The sequence below is a fragment of the Ranitomeya imitator genome, chromosome 10 (genome assembly GCF_032444005.1).
Source record: "Ranitomeya imitator isolate aRanImi1 chromosome 10, aRanImi1.pri, whole genome shotgun sequence".
Lineage (NCBI taxonomy): Eukaryota > Metazoa > Chordata > Amphibia > Anura > Dendrobatidae > Ranitomeya > Ranitomeya imitator.
The window spans coordinates 90,365,186-90,384,249 of record NC_091291.1 but is presented as its reverse complement, the minus strand read 5'-3'; the positions used below and the strand labels follow the sequence as shown (position 1 = coordinate 90,384,249).

At 41.0% G+C, this 19,064-nt stretch overlaps 1 protein-coding gene across 1 annotated transcript; it reads right to left on the bottom strand.

Annotated features, from left to right (window-relative positions):
• Positions 1–12,648: 12,648 nt before the first annotated feature.
• Positions 12,649–16,886, bottom strand: UPK2 (uroplakin 2). The gene is made up of 5 exons (XM_069741128.1): positions 16,736–16,886; positions 14,750–14,881; positions 14,243–14,375; positions 14,088–14,146; positions 12,649–13,106 (listed from the first exon to the last, which is right to left on the bottom strand). The coding sequence occupies exons 1-5, from the start codon at positions 16,785–16,787 to the stop codon at positions 12,970–12,972; spliced, it is 513 nt and encodes a 170-aa protein (XP_069597229.1). The 5' UTR covers positions 16,788–16,886; the 3' UTR covers positions 12,649–12,969.
• Positions 16,887–19,064: the final 2,178 nt, after the last annotated feature.

Here is a 19,064-nt window from a genome sequence, read left to right as displayed (position 1 = left end):
AGTCGGGCAGCAGAGTTAAGGATGGATTGGAGGGGTGCGAGAGTGTTAGCCTACGTTCACATTTGCGTTGTGCGCCGCTGCGTCGGCGACGCAACGCACAACGCAAATAAAAACGCACCAAAACGCATGCAAAAACGCTGCGTTTTGCGACGCATGCGTCCTTTTTTGCCGAAATTTGGTTGCAAAAAAAATGCAATTTGTTGTGGTTTCTGCGCCCAACGCTTGCGGCAAAAAAAATGCATGCGTCGCACAACGCAGCACAACGCATGTCCATGCGTCCCCCATGTTAAATATAGGGGCGCATGACGCATGCGTCGGGAAACGCTAATGTGAACGTTACCTTAGCCGTTGTCGGCTGTACACTATAGCTGACAACTTGCTGCATCAGCCACGATCGGTGTTTGCACTGTCCAAATCTGTTTAACCCCTTAAATGCTGCTGTCAATAGTGACTACATCATATAAATGGTTAACAGACTGTGGCTTCTCCCTCTTTATCCCCATCGGCATCCTGAGATCATGATTGTGTGGTCCTGATGTTTGCTATGGCAATTCACGGCCAAATAGCGGCCTTAGAGTCTGACGGCTTTTGTAACGTGTTCAGAAGTTAGCGACATTTAGGTGGTAAAAATGCACTTTTTCATTCCCGTCATGCCACTTTGCATTAATTCCTGAAAATCGCCTGAAGGGTTAACCTCTTTACCCCCAAGGGTGGTTTGCATGTTAATGACCGGGCTAATTTTTACAATTCTGACCACTGTCCCTTTATGAGGTTATAACTCTGGAACGCTTCAACGGATTCCAGTGATTCTGACACTGTTTTCTCGTGACATATTGTACTTCATGATAGTGGTAAAATTTATTTGATATTACCTGAGTTTCTTTGTGAAAAAAAACGGAAATTTGGCGAAAATGTTGAAAATTTCGCAATTTTCCAACTTTTAATTTTTATGCCCGTAAATGACAGTTATGTCACACAAAATACTTAATAAGTAACATCTCCCACATGTCTTCTTTACATCAGCACAATTTTGGAACCAACATTTTTTTTTATTAGGGAGTTTCTCATTTTTAGAACACCATTTTTTTTTAGCATTACATCACATTTGAAGTCGCTTTGAGGGGTCTCTATGATAGAAAATACCAAAGTGTGACACCATTCTAAAAACTGCACCCCTCAAGGTGCTCAAAACCACATTCAAGAAGTTTACTAACCCTTCAGGTATTTCACATGAATTTTGGGAATGTTTAAAAAAAAAAAGAGCATTTAACTTTTTTTTCCTAAAAAAATTATTTAGCTCCAATTTGTTTTATTTTACCAAGGGTAAAAGGAGAAATTGGACCCCAAGTGACACCATTTTGGAAAGTAGACCCCCCCCAAGGAACTTATCTTGATGTGTGGTGAGCACTTTGACCCACCAAGTGCTTCACAGAAGTTTATAACATAGAGCTGTAAAAATAAAAAATCATATTTTTTCACAAAAATGATCATTTCACCTCCAATTTTATTTTCTCAAGGGTAACCGAAGAAATTGTACCCCAAAAGTTGTTGTGCAATTTGTCCTGAGTACGCTGATACCCCACATGTGGGGGTAAACCACTGTTTGGGCGCATGGCAGAACTCGGAAGGGAAGGAGTGCCGTTTGACTTTTCAATGCAAAATTGACTGGAATTGAGATGGGACGCCATGTCGCGTTTGGGGAGCCCCTGATGTGCCTAAACATTGAAACCCCCCACAAGTGACACTATTTTGGAAAGTAGACCCCCTAAGGAACTTATCTAGATGTGTGGTGAGCACTTTGACCTACCAACTGCTTCACAGAAGTTTATAATGTAGAGCTATAAAAATAAAAAATCATATTTTTTCATAAAAATGATCTTTTAGCCCCCAATTTTTTATTTCCCAAGGGTAACAGAAGAAATTGGACCCCAAATGTTGTTGGCAATTTGTCCTGAGTATGCTGATACCCCATATGTGGGGGTAAACCACTGTTTGGGCGCATGGCAGAGCTCGGAAGGGAAGGAGCGCCGTTTGACTTTTCAATGCAAAATTGACTGGAATTGAGATGGGAAACCATGTCGCATTTGGAGAGCCCCTGATGTGGCTAAACATTGAACTCCCCCCCCCCACAAGTGACACCATTTTGGAAAGTAGACCTCCTAAGGAACTTATCTAGATATGTGGTGAGCACTTTGAACCCCCAAGTATTTCACTACAGTTTATAACGCAGAGCCGTGAAAATAAAAATTAATTTTTTTCCACAAAAAATATTTTTAGCCCCCGGTTTTGTATTTTCCCAAGGGTAACAGGAGAAATTGGATGCCAAAAGTTGTTGTCCAATTTGTTCTGAGTACGCTGATACCCCATATGTGGGGGGGGGAACCACCGTTTGGGCGCATGGCAGAGCTCGGAAGGGAAGGAGCGGTGTTTCGATTGCAGACTTAGATGGAATGGTCTGCAGGCGTCACATTGTGTTTGTAGAGCCCCTGATGTACCTAAACAGTAGAAACCCCCCACAAGTGACCCCATATTGGAAACTAGACCCCCCAAGGAACTTGTCTAGATGTGTTGTGAGAACTTTGAAGCCCCTAGTGTTTCACTGCAGTTTATAACGCAGAGCCGTGAAAAAAAAAAATTCCCACAAAAATTACTTTTTAGCCCCCCAAATTTTTATTTTCCCAAGGATAACCAGAGAAATTGGACCCCAAAAGTTGTTGTCCAATTTGTCCTGAGTACGCTGATACCCCATATGTTGGGGTAAACCCCTGTTTTGGCGCACGGGAGAGCTCAGAAGTGAAGTAGCACTGTTTTACTTTTTCAACACAGAATTGGCTGGAATTGAGATCGGACGCCATGTCTCGTTTGTAGAGCCTCTAACTCCAACACGCCCCTAACCCTAATCCCAACCATAACCCTTACCACAGCCCTAACCCTGACACACCCCTAACCATAATCCCAACCGTAAATGTAATCCTAACCCTAAATTTTGCCCCAACCCTAACTTTAGCCCCAACCCTAACTTTAGCTCCAACCCTAACCCTAATGGTAAAATGGAAATATATACATTTTTTAAATTTTATTATATTTCCATAACTAAAGAGGTGATGAAGGGGGGTTTGGTTTACTTTTATAGCTTTTTTTTAGCGGATTTTTATGATTGGCAGCTGTCACACACTAAAAGACGCTTTTTATTTCAAAAAATAGTTTTTGCGTCTCCACATTTTGAAAGCTATAATTTTTCCATATTTTGGTCCACAGAGTCATGTGAGGTCTTATTTTTTGCGGGACGAGTTGACGTTTTTATTGGTACCATTTTCGGGCACATGACATTTTTTATCGCTTTTTATTCCGATTTTTGTAAGGCAGAATGAGCAAAAACAAGCAATTCATGAGTTTCTTTTGGGGGGCGTTTATACCGTTCCACACTTGATAAAATTGATAAAGCAGTTTTATTCTTCGAGTCAGTACGATTACAGCGATACCTCATTTCCATCATTTTTTATGTTTTGCCGCTTTTATACGATAAAATCTATTTTATATAAAAATAACTATTTTTGCATCGCTTTATTCTGAGGACTATAACTTTTTTACTTTTTTGCTGACGATGCTATATGGCAGCTCGTTTTTTGCGGGACAAGATGATGTTTTCAGCGGTACCATGTTTATTTATATCCGTCTTTTTGATCGCGTGTTATTCCACTTTTTGTTTGGCAGGTACAGACATGGCCAAAAGTATTCACACCCCTGCAAATCTGTCAGATAATACTCAGTTTCTTCCTGAAAATGATTGCAATCACAAATCTTTGGTATTATTATCTTCATTTAATTTGTCTTAAATGAAAAAGCACAAAAGAGAATGAAGCAAAAAGCAAAACATTGATCATTTCACACAAAACTCCAAAAATGGGCCAGACAAAAGTATTGGCACCCTCAGCCTAATACTTGCTTGCACAACCTTTAGCCAAAATAACTGCGACCAACTGCTTCCGGTAACCATTAATGAGTTTCTTACAATGCTCTGCTGGAATTTTAGACCATTCTTCTTTGGCAAACTGCTCCAGGTCCCTGATATTTGAAGGGTGCCTTCTCCAAACTGCCATTTTTAGATCTCTCCACAGGTGTTCTATGGGATTCAGGTCTGGACTCATTGCTGGCCACCTCAGAAGTCTCCAGTGCTTTCTCTCAAACCATTTTCTAGTGCTTTTTGAAGTGTGTTTTGGGTCATTGTCCTGCTGGAAGACCCATGACCTCTGAGGGAGACCCAGCTTTCTCACACTGGGCCCTACATTATGCGGAAACATTTGTTGGTAGTCTTCAGACTTTATAATGCCATGCACACAGTCAAGCAGTGCAGTGCCAGAGGCAGCAAAGCAACCCCAAAACATCAGGGAACCTCCGCCATGTTTGACTGTAGGGACCATGTTCTTTTCTTTGAATGCCTCTTTTTTTCTCCTGTAAACTCTATGTTGATGCCTTTGCCCAAAAAGCTCTACTTTTGTCTCATCTGACCAGAGAACATTCTTCCAAAACGTTTTAGGCTTTTTCAGGTAAGTTTTGGCAAACTCCAGCCTGGCTTTTTTATGTCTCGGGGTAAGAAGTGGGGTCTTCCTGGGTCTCCTACCATACAATTCCTTTTCATTCAGACGCCGACGGATAGTACGGGTTGACAATGTTGTACCCTCGGACTGCAGGGCAGCTTGAACTTGTTTGGATGTTAGTCGAGGTTCTTTATCCAACATCTGCACAATCTTGCGTTGAAATCTCTTGTCAATTTTTCTTTTCCGTCCACATCTAGGGAGGTTAGCCACAGTGCCATGGGCTGTAAACTTCTTGATGACACTGCGCACGGTAGACACAGGAACATTCAGGTCTTTGGAGATGGACCTGTAGCCTTGAGGTTGCTCATGCTTCCTCACAATTTGGTTTCTCAAGTCCTCAGAGAGTTCTTTTGTCTTCTTTCTTTTCTCCATGCTCAATGTGGTACACACAAGGACACAGGACAGAGGTTGAGTCAACTTTAATCTATGTCAACTGGCTGCAAGTGTGATTTAATTATTGCCAACACCTGTTAGGTGCCACAGGTAAGTTACAGGTGCTGTTAATTACACAAATTAGAGAAGCATCACATGATTTTTCAAAGGGTGCCAATACATTTGTCCACCCCCTTTTTTATGTTTGGTGTGGAATTATATCCAAGTTGGCTTTAGGACAATTCTTTTTGTGTTTTTTTCATTTAAGACAAATTAAATGAAGATAATAATACCAAATAATTTGTGTTGAGTATTATCTGACAGAATTGCAGGGGTGTGAATACTTTTGACCATGACTGTATGATAATAAAGCGCTGTTTTTTGCCTCGTTTTTTTTTTTTCACGGTGATCACTGAAGTGGTCAACTAGTGGGACAGTTTTCTAGGTCGGGTCGTTATAGACACGGCGATACTAAATATGTGCACTTTTACTGTTTTTTCTTTTATTTAGATAAAGAAATGTATTTAGTGGAACAAAATATATTTTTTTCTTTATTTAGTTTTTTTTTTTACATCTGTAAATATATATTTTTTACTTTATAACATTGCGCCAGGGGGGGAAATCATGTTATAGTGTCAGATCGGTGATCTGACACTTTGCACAACACTGTGTCAGATCAGCGATCTGACAGGCAGTGCTGCAGGTTTGCAAGCGCCTGCTCTGAGCAGGCGCTTGCAAGCCACCTTCCTGCAGGACCCGGAAGGAGCTCCGCAGCCATTTTGGATCCGGGGCCTGCCGGGAGGAGGAGTTAGGAGACCGTTGGAGCAACGCGATCACATCGCGTTGCTCCAAGGGTCACAGGGAAGCACGCAGGGAGCCCCCTCCCTGCGCGATGCTTCCCTATGCCGCCGGAACGCTGCGATCATGTTTTATCGCAGTGTTCCGTAATGTGTCGGGAGCAGTCTGTGAAAACTCCTAGCACATAGTGTCGGATGTCAGCTGTAATAATCAGCTGTAATAATCAGCTGACACCCGGCGGTGATTGGCCGCGCTCCCCCCCGTGAGCACGGCCGATCGCCTATGAAGTACTATTCCGTCCATGGGAAGTAGGGCCCACCCCACATAGACGGAATAGTACGTCCAATGGTAGAAAGGGGTTAATAAACTACCTGACAGCAGTTTTCAGTATGTAAGGGATGCAGTTTTTAAAATGGTATCACTTTTGGGGGTTTCCCAATATATGGGACTCCTAAAGTCACTTCAAACCTGGATAGGTCCCTAAAAAAAAATGTTGTAAATTTCCATGAAAAATGACTGCTACATTTTTAAACCTCCTAAAATGCTAACAATATAAAATAACATTGTACAAATGGTGCTGATGTAAAGCCGACATGAGGGAAATGTTATTTATTAATATTTTTGTGTCGTGTGACCATCTGGATTAAAGGGAAAATCATTCAAAGTTTAAAAATGGCTAATGTTTTTTAACATTTTTCTCAAATTTCTGATATTTTTTATAAATAAACACAAAACATATTGACCTAAATTTACCATTATTATAAAGTATAATGTGTCACGAACAAAAACCCTCAAAATCACCGAGATTTGTTGAAGCGTTCCAGAGTTATTACCACATAAAGTGACACTGGTCAGTTTTCAAACATTTTGCTCCATCACTAAGGGGTTAAAAAACACCAACAAGCAACAAAAATTAAGTGTCAAAAACGTAAAAAAAAATATAATAAAAAAACACATATATAAAAAATAGGAGCAGAAAATCTGCAAAATCGACAACTCACCAAAAGCTCATTGTGGGAACGTAGCTTTACGGTATCAAAGCAATTCAAGGTGTTTCCTGAGACTGCATAAATAATGGGCAGCCAACAGTCTAACGTGTATGGGGACATGTCAGGTGCTGTCAGGGGAGATAAGGATCCAGTATTGATGGTAGATTCTTTTGTTCTCTGAGATAAGCCGCAACCACCAGACATGTCTGCTAGTGGCTCAGCAGAGCGGGCGCCCTTGTGTATGGAGAAGTCGGGAGAGCTGGCGGCTATCTAAAGTGCATGGGGTTTTTTAGAGTAAGCTCTTAATATTGGGTTGGTCAAGATCAACTGATTCTGGCATTCTAGTAACTACTTCGACCTCATCATTGTTTAACGTGCCTGGTATTACACCTCCGAGCAGGTTGTCCTCATAAAGGTGAACTGACCTGTAAGGGAACATCACGCACAGTGCCTTCAAAAAAACAAAGCTGCGCCTGGTAAATAACAAAGGTGCCTAAAGATAAACCCTCATCTATTCATCAATTTGTTGTTGTGGAAAATCCCTTTATGCTTTTGCCTCCTCCCATCATTGGCTCCAAAGCAATCCTGTTCCCCTCCATTATGGTAGTTATTCCATTGTTGCCTGTGCCTGACTGTAATTTGCCACTTCACACACAAGCCTGTTTTCATCTTCATGAACAGGCCAAATTCTATCATTCTGACCAGTGCCACTTTATGAAGTAAAGATTTTGGAACGCATCCCACTGATTCTGAGTTTGTTTATTCGTGACTTATTGTACCTCATGATAGCACTAAAATTTCTTCAATACGACTTACATTTATTTGTCTGTTCCATTTGCACAACAGCAGGAGAATTTGATCCATAATTGGTGTTGATTCATAACTGGACAGGTTGATTTTGCAGAAGTGTGATTACCTAAGTGATGCATTGTGTTGTTTAAGTATTCCCTATATTTTTTTTGAGCAGTGTAGTTAATAAATAACATTTCCCACAATTCGACTTTACAACAGCACAATTTTTGAAGCATAATTGTTTTTTTTTGTTAGGAAGTCAACAGGGTTAAAAGTTGACCAACAATTTCTCATTGTTTCCAACAAAATTTACAAAACTATTTTTTTAGGGACCACATCATATTTGAAGTGACTTTGAGGGGCCTATATGACAGAAAATACCCAAAAGTTACATATTTCTAAAAACCACACCACTGAAGGTACTCAAAACCACACTTCAGAAGATGTTTTAAGCCTTAAGGTGCTGCACAGGAATTATTGGAATGTGGAAAGAAAAAATGAACATTTAATTTTTTTTCACAAAAATTTTACTTTATACCCCATTTTTATTTAAACAAGGGTAATAGGAGAAATTGGAATCCCAAAATTATTGTGCAATTTATCCTGAATAACCTGGTACCTCATATGTGGGGGAAAACCACTGTTTGGGTGCATGGCAGTGCTCGGAAGGGAAGGAGCACCGTTTTACATTTTGAAAGCAAAATTTGCTGGAATTCTGAGTGGACGCCATGTCGCGTTTGGAGAGATCTTGACTTGCCTAAACAGTGGAAACTCCCCACAAATGACCATATTTTGGAAACTAGACCCCTCAAGGAACTTATCAAGATGTGTGGTGAGCACCTTGAACCCTCAGATTCTTCAAAGAAGTTTATAACATAGAGCTGTGAAAATAAAAAAAATAACATTTTTTCCACAAAAATGATTTTTCAGCCCGATTTTTTTTATTTTCACAAGGGTAACAAGAGAAAATGGACACCAAATTTGTTGTGCAATTTCTACTGAGTACCCAGATATCCCATATGTGGGGGAAAACCACTGTTTGGGCGCATGTCAGAGCAGACGCTATATTGCATTTGGAGAGCCCCTGATGTGCCTAAACAGTGGCAACCCCCTACAAGTGATCCCAATTTGGAGACTAGTCCCACCCCAATTAATTTTTCTAGACATGTGGTGAGCACCTTGAACCCCCAGGTGGTTCACAGAAAATTATAACATTGAATTGTGAAAATAAATAAATCACATTTTTTCCACAGAAATATTATTTTAATACCCATTTTTTATTTTTACAAGGGTTACAGGAGAAAGTGGACCCCAACATTTTTTGTGCAATTTTTCCTGACTACGCTGATACCCCATTTGTGGGAGAAAACCACTGTTTAGGGGCACGTAAGGGCTCGGAAGGGAAGAAGTGCGTTTTGGAATGCAGACTTTGATGGAGTGGTCTGCAGGCTTCATGTAGTGTTTGGAGAGTCTCTGATGTGCCTAAACAGTAGAAACCCCCCCAGAAGTGGTTCTTAATTTGAATTGATCTAGTATTTTCCTGGCATGTGAATTTTATAATGTGGTGGCGTAAACGTAAATTGTGTAGTGTATGTCAGGTTGTCAAACATGAGTTGTGTAGTGTTCTGTTGTGAATTCTGCTCTTGGGCTCCCTCCGGTGGTTATGAGTGGTAGTGCTGCTGTCTTTGGATCGCAGCATTTATCAGGTGTATCCATTTCTTGCAATTTGGGCTGGGCTATTTAGTCCCGCTTTATCCTTTAGTCAGTGCCAGTTGTCCATTGTTTTTGGAGGATTCACATCCATTCCTGGTCTCTCCTGTTTTTGCTGTTCATTTCAACAAAGATAAGTTCTGGCTTTGTTTTTGCTGTCCACCTGCTGTGGACCTTATTGTTCTGTGCATTTTTATGCTTTGTCTTGTCCAGCTTTGTCTGTGAAGGATTTATTTGCAGCCAAGCTGTGTCTCTGGAGATGCAGATATACCCTCCATGTCTTTAGTCAGATGTGGTGATTTGTATATTCTGTGGTGGATATTTTCTAGTCTTTTAATACTGACCGCATAGTGCTCTGTCCTGTTCTTTCTTTTTAGCTAGAATGGCCTCCTATGCTAAATCCTGATTTCATGTCTGCGTATGTTATTTCCCTCTCCTCTCACAGTCAATATTTGTGGGGGGCTGTCTATCCTTTTGGGATTTTCTCTGAGGCAAGATAGGTTTCCTGTTTCTGTCTTTAGGGGAAGTTAGTTCTTAGGCTGTGTCGAGGGGTCTAGGGAGTGTTAGGTACCCCCCCACGGCTACTTCTAGTTGCGCTGCTAAGTTCAGGGTTTGCGGTCAGTACAGGTCCTACCTTCTCCAGAGTACGTCTCATGCTGCTCCTAGGCCACCAGATCATAACATTGTTCGTTATGTTAGCATATGTGAGTTATGTAAGTAAGAAATGAATTCAGCAGTCCATGAATGTGTGGACATTCATGAATGTGTAGCATTCTTTTATACAATGGCCAGGTTTGACAGGGCGGGTGTCACATTTTAAAATGGTGTCCTTGCATATCCCCCTTTTTTAACACACTCTGCACTTTTTTTGCAACCTTCCCTTATTTGAGGTTTGAAGGGCCTCACCATTGAAATGTTGGCCTTCAGTTCTGGAAGTACTGGGTTCCACTCCTTTCTGACTGCCAATATTAGGACCTTAATCACTACCTCCTGGAACTGAAGGTACTTACCGGTCTGGTCTGCACATTGTGATAGCACAAAAGCATTGTAGATTGCCATCTGTACGATGTGCATGGTCAGCTTCTTGTACCACACCTTGGCTTTTTTTCATGGCACTTTATGGCTGGAGGACTTGATCAGAGAGATCAACTCTCCCCATGTTCTGGTTGTATCCCAGTACACAGTCTGGATTGTGGGCCTGTGTAGAGGTACCTCGTAAAGTGGTGGCGGTGCTGCCATCACCATGTATCTTGGTGAAGAAAAGGACATCCCTCTTGTCCTTATACTTGACCACCTGCATGTTGTCGTGACATTGGGCTCTGCTTTCACCTTTTCTGAGCAGCTGCCCAACTAGTGTCTTAAGCAGGCCTTTCTGATGTTTGCGGACAGTACCAAAAGGCTGCGGTACCTCGTGCAGAGAGGGACCGGAAGAGTGTGTACACCAAATTCCACACAATTTTACCACTCACTCCCAGGACAGGGGGGGGCATTCAAGAGGTTGAATCCAGGTGTCCTTTCCTTCATAAACTCTAAACCTGCGGGTGTTGTAGAGCTTAATTCCATACCTGGCCCACTTACTAAGCAGATATTGTCCCCTTGAAATGTATTAGGGACTCATCCACGCAGATGTCCCTTTATGTACTGCACCACATACAGAGAACTTTCGGCTCCAAAAGCACCAGAAACATTTTCAGTTGAGTCAAGTGAGGAAAAAGATGACGCTTGGTGTCATAAAGCATCTTCCTCTGACCATCCAGACTTTCTGTCAGCAAACTCAACTGAACCCCAGCTTATAGCAAAGTATACTGATGAATGATCTTGAAGGAGATTTGGATCTGCCCAAGATTAAGGCCCCATCACAAATCCATGTTTCCGGTATGTGTGGCATCCGTTTTCACACTTACCTGAGACTCGTACACACGCACACCCACTATAATCTATGGGGCCGAGTACATGTCCGTGTTTTCACACTGAGCATGTGTCTGCATGACCCATTCGTAGACATGTCCTTTTTTTTCTGGCAGCATGTATGACAGTACATACCACACATGTGCACATGGATGACATCAGTGTGACATCTGTGTGCCATCTGTGTGACACAGGAATAGAATGCAGAATAGAGATAACAGGTTTTTATGAGTTGATAATGTGCAAAGATAGACATAGATATATATCTGTGAGATATATAATTTGTGCCTTGCGTGTGTAGCTTACTGTACATGGTTTAAACTAGTAAATGAAAAAAACGACACTGGTTCCCTCCCATTTTTTGTAACTAGCCAAGGTAAAGCAGATAGCCACAGGCTGATATTATCAGGCTGGTAAGATCCATGGTTATTGGGCCCTTCCCAGCCTAAAAATACTAGCCCACAGCCACCCCAGAAGTGGGGCATCATATTAGATGCGCCAATTGTGGTGCTTTGCTGAGCTCTTCCAGATTGCCCTGGTGCGTTGGCAATCGGGGTAATAGTAGTTGGGGTTGATCTCAGTTGTGAATTGTCCAAAACATAGCTGACATCAATCCCTGGCGTTAGTAATGGAGGGGTGTATATCAGACACCCCATTACTAACCCGGTAAAAAAAAATACACAAGCATAAAATACTTTATTTAAATAAACACCCCCCTACACTTTCTCTGACTCACTAATTTATTTAAAAAGATAAATACCAACAGGTCTGACATAGTCCAGGGTGTCGGACGTAGACCACAAATGGAAACTTGAAAACACAAGAAGAGAGAAACAAAAGTAGACTCTGTCCCTCGTTCACCAATTTATTATAAAAAAAGTTCCCACGCAGGTCCGACGTAGTCCAGCAATGATCCCCAGATCCAGCTCATGCTGCACGCAGCGAGACCCAGAGACTGAAGAGCAGTAACATTACTGTCATCATCGCTCTTCACAGTCACCGGGTCTCGCTGAGTGCAGCATGAGCTGGAACATTTTTTTTATAATAAATTGGTGAACGAGGGAAAGTGTCTTGTTTTTCTTTCTCTCTTTTTATATTTTTCAGGTTTCCATTTGTTATTGGCATAACAAAATATTCTGCTACTTTATATTTGCAAAATAATATTGTTTCAAACTACTGAAACTTTTATGCATTGATTATATGCACTAATAAAAGAAAAACTTTTGATATCGTAGAAACAAGAGCCAGCTAAAAAAATGTAATTGTCATATTTGATTTCAGGAGGTCAAAATCATTAAGAAATGGCTCATTTCATAACTGACCCTGATAACATTTGAACATTTGTAGTAGTCTTCTCTGCATTGATCCCCACTAAGAAAAAGGTACCCACCAGGCTTCAGGACAGAAACCTCTATAACATAGAACTCGTGAAAATGTGTAGAACAGTGTAATCAAACTGCAACACTCACGTGTTTTTTTTTAAACCATTTTTAATAAACCAGGACCATTGTAATAGTTCCTGTTACATTTTTATCAAAATGGACAGAATCCAGCTAAAGTCTGAGCAACGATGCTCTTCATTCATTCATCTGTAGACTGTCCCCTTCCCAGAGTTATACATTGTACCGTAATGGTAGGGAGAGGTGCATGTAATACTATGTACACAGCGCCAACGCAGGACCAGTTTGGTGCATTAAGGTGAGATGAGCGAGTTCTCGTCGTTATGTCATTCATGGCAACATTTCCAAAATGTGTAAGTCTCCATGTAGGTGGACGACTCCTCGGTGATGTAACTTCAGAACTTATTTCTTGCCTCGACCGCCCAACACCAGTACAACGATAAGTCCAACAACGAGCAGGAACATTGCGATAGATAATAAGACTGTAATCACCACCATTCCACCACTACGCCTAAATACAGATGGCGGTCCCGGCAAAACTGTAAGGAAAAAAATGTTGGTTATTTCCAGCAATGTGTATGTCTTCTAACCTGCGACGTTGTCAATGTGCTAAGGCTTTCTATTCTGTCTGACCGACCTACGGGTACCAGATAATGACTATTGTACTCATCAGCTACCATGACTGGCCACCACCAGGAACCAAGTGCCTGTTTTCACTTTGCTGGAAGGAATGTGACCAGCTTGAGGAAGGATGAACCTACGGAGAAGGCACCTGTCAGTGCTAGATCGGTGACATGAGAAGCTGGTTCCTCTCACTTCTGCACCGGGAGGTGAGTGAGGCCGGTGATGTCACATCTACTGAAACCTGTCAGGTTGCACGTCCTAATAAATGAGAAAGGTGCTCAATATTTTCTGTCCGTTATCACGATGTGACCGCCTGTGCTCACTTTCTGTGTCGCCGTAAATCGAGACACTATACTACGGTACTTATGGCAGACCAACGGTGAAACTTGAAGCTTGTGGGCACCAATGTAAAATCTCTAATAGGGTCCCCAACTATCACAGGTCTTGAATTGTAATAGTCTTTTCATAGGAGGCAAAGGGACATTTGGGGACCCTTTAGTCCTCAGGACCTGGTTATAATTGCACTTATCATAGTTATGCCCCTGTGTCAGACTATAAAGCCTGAAAAATTGCTAACATTGTATTTAATATAATTTTTAATATTTCTAACATAGCAACAAATTTTCACATCATTATTTGATTTTATCATTTTCATTTTTTTTATATAATTTTTGATAAGATATGAGAGCAACTTTAATTATTGGGATTTTTTAAATCTGTTTTTAGTTATTTTTTTAGGGTGGGGGGAACAAGACCTCCTAAAAATCAGTTTTATTATACTATAATAAAATAATCATAATGGCATTATTGTAAAGCACCATGAAATAAATGGCACTATAATAATAATAATTGTATGCATTTCTTTTTTTTTTATAATCAGTTTTTTTTGCACTTACCGGTTTTGGTTTGAAATGTAACTTTATTGAAGTTTACTCCATCGATTGTATACGAGGCACTGTAATATGAAACGAATCGTGTACCATTGATACATTGGTCAAATTAGTATTTTATTTACAGAATAAGAAGAAAAATGAATGTCGGAGATACTCACGTGTAGGTTTGGTTAGGAGTCAAGCTCACAACTTGGTACCCAACATTTATGGTTGCCGCATCGCCATTTTGGGAGTCATTAACTATAATAAGGTCACGTCTCAAACGACACTGAGGCACGGGGACCGACAGCGCTGCGGAGAGAAATGTGCTCGATGTTACAAAAACTATTTGTAGAAGTTACTAAAACAATTGAAATGTAATATGTCAACGGGGCTGACGACAATGCGATAGATGATCGCTATATGGTCACCACTGGATGATTCACAGCTCTGCTCCGAACCCAAAAGTCTCATATTGGGTGATCCTTGCTCACGGCATCGGCATTGAAAGGCAACTGCCGGACACTCGTAATTTTGCCGAGCTCACCCCTCAAAAAAATGAGAGAGGATCAACCAAAGTTATATCCCAACGTGACCAATGCTGTTGAACAAATTGCTAGGTCAAAAAATGCACAATTGTTTTTCTTTTTTTAGAACGAAAGAACTGAGAACTTCAGAGTCCATACCTTGAGTGGTATTACCGCCTATGTTAAGCGTTGCAGTCTTCAATGAATATTTACAAGCGGACGGGAAAGCTATGACAGCAGTATAACCCAGGGGATTGTCGACAAGGCCGGTGGCAAGCGTTGTGTTGTCCTCTGTAGCGAAATAAAATGGAAAGAGATTAATTAATGTCCCAAGTGATATTATACAAACACAGATATCTGTCTGACACTCTAGGCTTCGTTCACACGTCAGTGATTTTTCTCGTACGCAAAAAAACGGTCCATGTTTTATCTCCGTTTTTGATCACAGTTTGGCTAGTGTCAGTTTTTACCATTAGGCTGCGGTCACACATTGAGTATTTAGTCAGTATTTTACCTCAGTAATTGTAAGCCAAAATCAGGAGTGGGGCAATCTGAGGAAAAGTATAATAGAAACATCTGCACCACTTCTGTATTTATCACCCACTCCTGGTTTTGGCTTACAAATACTGAGGTAAAATACTCACCAAATACTGAGCATATGAATGAACATTGCCTTACAGTTTCATCAGATTTTCTCAGATAAAAATCAAAACGATGGAGATTTCTCAATCTTCTCATGACAAAGAGTCCATGGAAAACACATTGTACACAGAGTATGGTCTATTATTGATATAGTATGTATTTATAGCCAGTGTAATCATTCATTTGTTCTATTTTGCGGTCTATACAGCCTGGAGGGGGGTGGGTTTATTGGTTACACACTCATGTATTTAAATGATTATATCAGTGTGTTATTGAGGTGTAATAAAGGTTTTTTGCTACTTTTCTACAATTGGTGGTCATGCATGCCATTATTTGTCTAGTCTTAATTTCTTCGTTCTTTAGCTACACAGGAAGAACGATGATCTTTTGGGCAAATCAGAAGATCATTTTACAAAACGAAAGAACGTTTTGCTCGAGCGATTGGCAGCCTCTTTACACTGTATGATGATCATGAAGAAGCTTGCCCAGCTTGTTCATGATAATTGCACAGTGTGAATGCACCTAGAATATATGCAGGTATTAGGGGTAAATTATTGGCATATTGAGGTCCTGAAGTGACGCTGTGTAATACCCACCTAACAGGGTGGGGCATAGGGGGATGTCTACACAGGACTGATACACGTCAAAATCATCACAAAAAAATCAAGATTTGCTGAAAAATTACAACAATTGCATTTCAAAGGGCGATATCTGTGGTGCAAATCCACAAGGTAAATTGACATATTGCAAATTTCAAATATCCGCAGGAACAGTCATGAGATTTTGTTAAAGTTTATCCACAATGCTGGCACTGTAATACACAGCAACATTTCTGCCTGGAAAATCCAGCCCCAAAAATCCCCTGCACATCCCCCCCTTGTGCATATATGCTAAATGCCCCTATGATCTGACTCCGCATTTTCCTATCCTTCACTATCACATCCATTAATGTCTTTCCTATGTGCATTCTGCAAATGCATCTACAATGCCCTTTTCTAAAGCCTCTAGAATGTTATTGTAAGGCTATGTAATAAAAGGGACAATCCAAATATTACATTGCCAAATCCATAAAACCCCAATTTTAAAAAATCTGCCAAATCCATAAAAAGAGTCAAAAACCCAGCATAAAAAGAATCTGCCAAATCCATAAAAAGAGTCAAAAACCCCAATATAAAGAAATCTGCCAAATTCATAAAAAGAGTCAAAAACCCAGCATAAAAAAATTTGCCGGATCCATAAAAAGAGTCAAAACTCCAATATAAAAAAATCTGCCAAATCCATAAAAAGAGTCAAAACCCAGCATAAAAAAAATCTGCCAAATCCATAAAAAGAGTCAAAACCCCAATACAAAAAAAAATCTGCCAAATCCATAAAACGAGTCAAAACCCAACATAATAAAATCTGCCAAATCTATAAAAACAGTAAAAAACCCAGCATTAAAAAAAATCTGCATCGATCCTGAATTAGCAAAAATTTACAAATCTATAACTGCTTCAGACTTACGTCCATATGAGCTGGAAATGAGAAGCAAAGTGGAAAAGGCTAATAGTAGCATGGTGCCTCCAGTGAGGAACTGCGCTCGTTCTCAGGTTGGATGTGAAATGCTGAAAACATAGATACCGGTCTTACAAGAGAGTTTCACCTGCCCCAGATCGACCAATCAGAGAGCAGAAGAGGAAAGAATGTGGATATGCTGGAAAATCACCACTCCAAACACACCCTGACCTCGGAAAGCATACCCTATCCCCCGTATCAGCCACCTGTGTGTCCCCTTACAACCATATTGCTATACAGAGGCCCTGAGATACACCGCTGCACTCTCACATACTATGCTGCATCACCGGTCTGTGCGCACATACAGGCAGATTCATCAAAGATTTTATGGCAGAAAATTGGCGGAAAAGGCTTTGAAAAGTTGCGAAAAGTTTGCGCAATGAGAAGTTACACAAAACTTTTGCAACTTTTGAAGTTTGAAGCAGCTCCGCCAAATAGGCAGAGCTAGGGAGGAACCGGGACATGGTGTGGATATGGCCACTCTTCAAATTCAGCAAAAGTACAAGCATTTTTTACACCAGAAATGCTACTCCAGTCACTGACTGGAGTGGCATTCCTGGCGAGGCGCACGCCACTGAGAAGATGCTTGAAAGTGAATGAGTGGCATGCACCTCCTAATGAATATGGCCCATCATACTCAAGAATAAAATGCAGTGTGTGAACATACCCTTATCCCAAGGTACAAACCTGTATGTAAAGTTCTCAAAGCTGGATATGTGATCGTGAGAACAGTTTGATGCTGAGGATGAACATGAACCTACGCCAGGACAATAGATATGACTCCCAATATGAGCCGGGCTGCAGGTCCAGGGTTTACGTTACGTCGGTGACTCTAAGGACTGCACCCGGCCGAAGTGATATGACCAGTCACATACAATCACTACTTGACTTCATTCATCCCTGTGTAAACCATTACCCGGAATTTATTGATTTTTTTTACCATTATTATTCAGAGAAAAGGAAGGATTCTGTGTTTACATCACATTTTGTGGAGACCCTAATCTTTATTGAGATGCCCGTCCTGGGGCTGTAATTTTCATGTGTCAGCTCAGCTTTATAAAATACTTATAAAATCACATATGTCTACCCAGGGAGCGATTTTATTATCCAAATACTACAGACTCATGAAGCATCACCCCTGTAACTACTATATACCACACCAGTGATGTCACTAGAGTCAGATGGGTCCCGATGCAAAATTTACACCTGGCCCCCCATGTTCGTCACATGTATGGGGCCTTGTAGCGTTCTAAATCCTATAAGGACATTGGAGTTTCCCCCTTCCCAAATTTTGTAGTAATGTCCACCATTTTGGGTTCCTTCCTGGCATATTCAACCCTTATTCTGGGCCCATCCTAGTGTATATGTCCCCCATCCTGGCATATACAGTGGGGCAAAAAAGTATTTAGTCAGTCAGCAATAGTGCAAGTTCCACCACTTGAAAAGATGAGAGGCGTCTGTAATTTACATCATAGGTAGACCTCAACTATGGGAGACAAACTGAGAAAAAAAAATCCAGAAAATCACATTGTCTGTTTTTTTAACAATTTATTTGCATATTATGGTGGAAAATAAGTATTTGGTCAGAAACAAAATTTCATCTCAATACTTTGTAATATATCCTTTGTTGGCAATGACAGAGGTCAAACGTTTTCTGTAAGTCTTCACAAGGTTGCCACACACTGTTGTTGGTATGTTGGCCCATTCCTCCATGCAGATCTCCTCTAGAGCAGTGATGTTTTTGGCTTTTCGCTTGGCAACACGGACTTTCAACTCCCTCCAAAGGTTTTCTATAGGGTTGAGATCTGGAGACTGGCTAGGCCACTCCAGGACCTTGAAATGCTTCTTACGAAGCCACTCCTTCGTTGCCCTGGCGGTGTGCTTTGGATCATTGTCATGTTGAAAGACCCAGCCACGTTTCATCTTCAATGCCCTTGCTGATGGAAGGAGGTTTGCACTCAAAATCTCACGATGCATGGCCCCATTCATTCTTTCATGTACCCGGATCAGTCGTCCTGGCCCCTTTGCAGAGAAACAGCCCCAAAGCATGATGTTTCCACCACCATGCTTTATAGTAGGTATGGTGTTTGATGGATGCAACTCAGTATTCTTTTTCCTCCAAACACGACAAGTTGTGTTTCTACCAAACAGTTCCAGTTTGGTTTCATCAGACCATAGGACATTCTCCCAAAACTCCTCTGGATCATCCAAATGCTCTCTAGCAAACTTCAGACGGGCCCGGACATGTACTGGCTTAAGCAGTGGGACACGTCTGACA

Bases quoted from the DNA above. Each gene is read 5' to 3' on its own strand.
- UPK2 (XM_069741128.1), bottom strand. From the start codon at position 16,787: ATGCTACTATTAGCCTTTTCCACTTTGCTTCTCATTTCCAGCTCATAT. The intron at 14,882-16,735 runs GTAAGTCTGAAG...ATTTCGCTACAG, and splicing joins CATTTCCAGCTCATATGGAC to AGGACAACACAACGCTTGCC. The intron at 14,147-14,242 runs GTGAGTATCTCC...TTCATATTACAG, and splicing joins ACTCCTAACCAAACCTACAC to TGCCTCGTATACAATCGATG.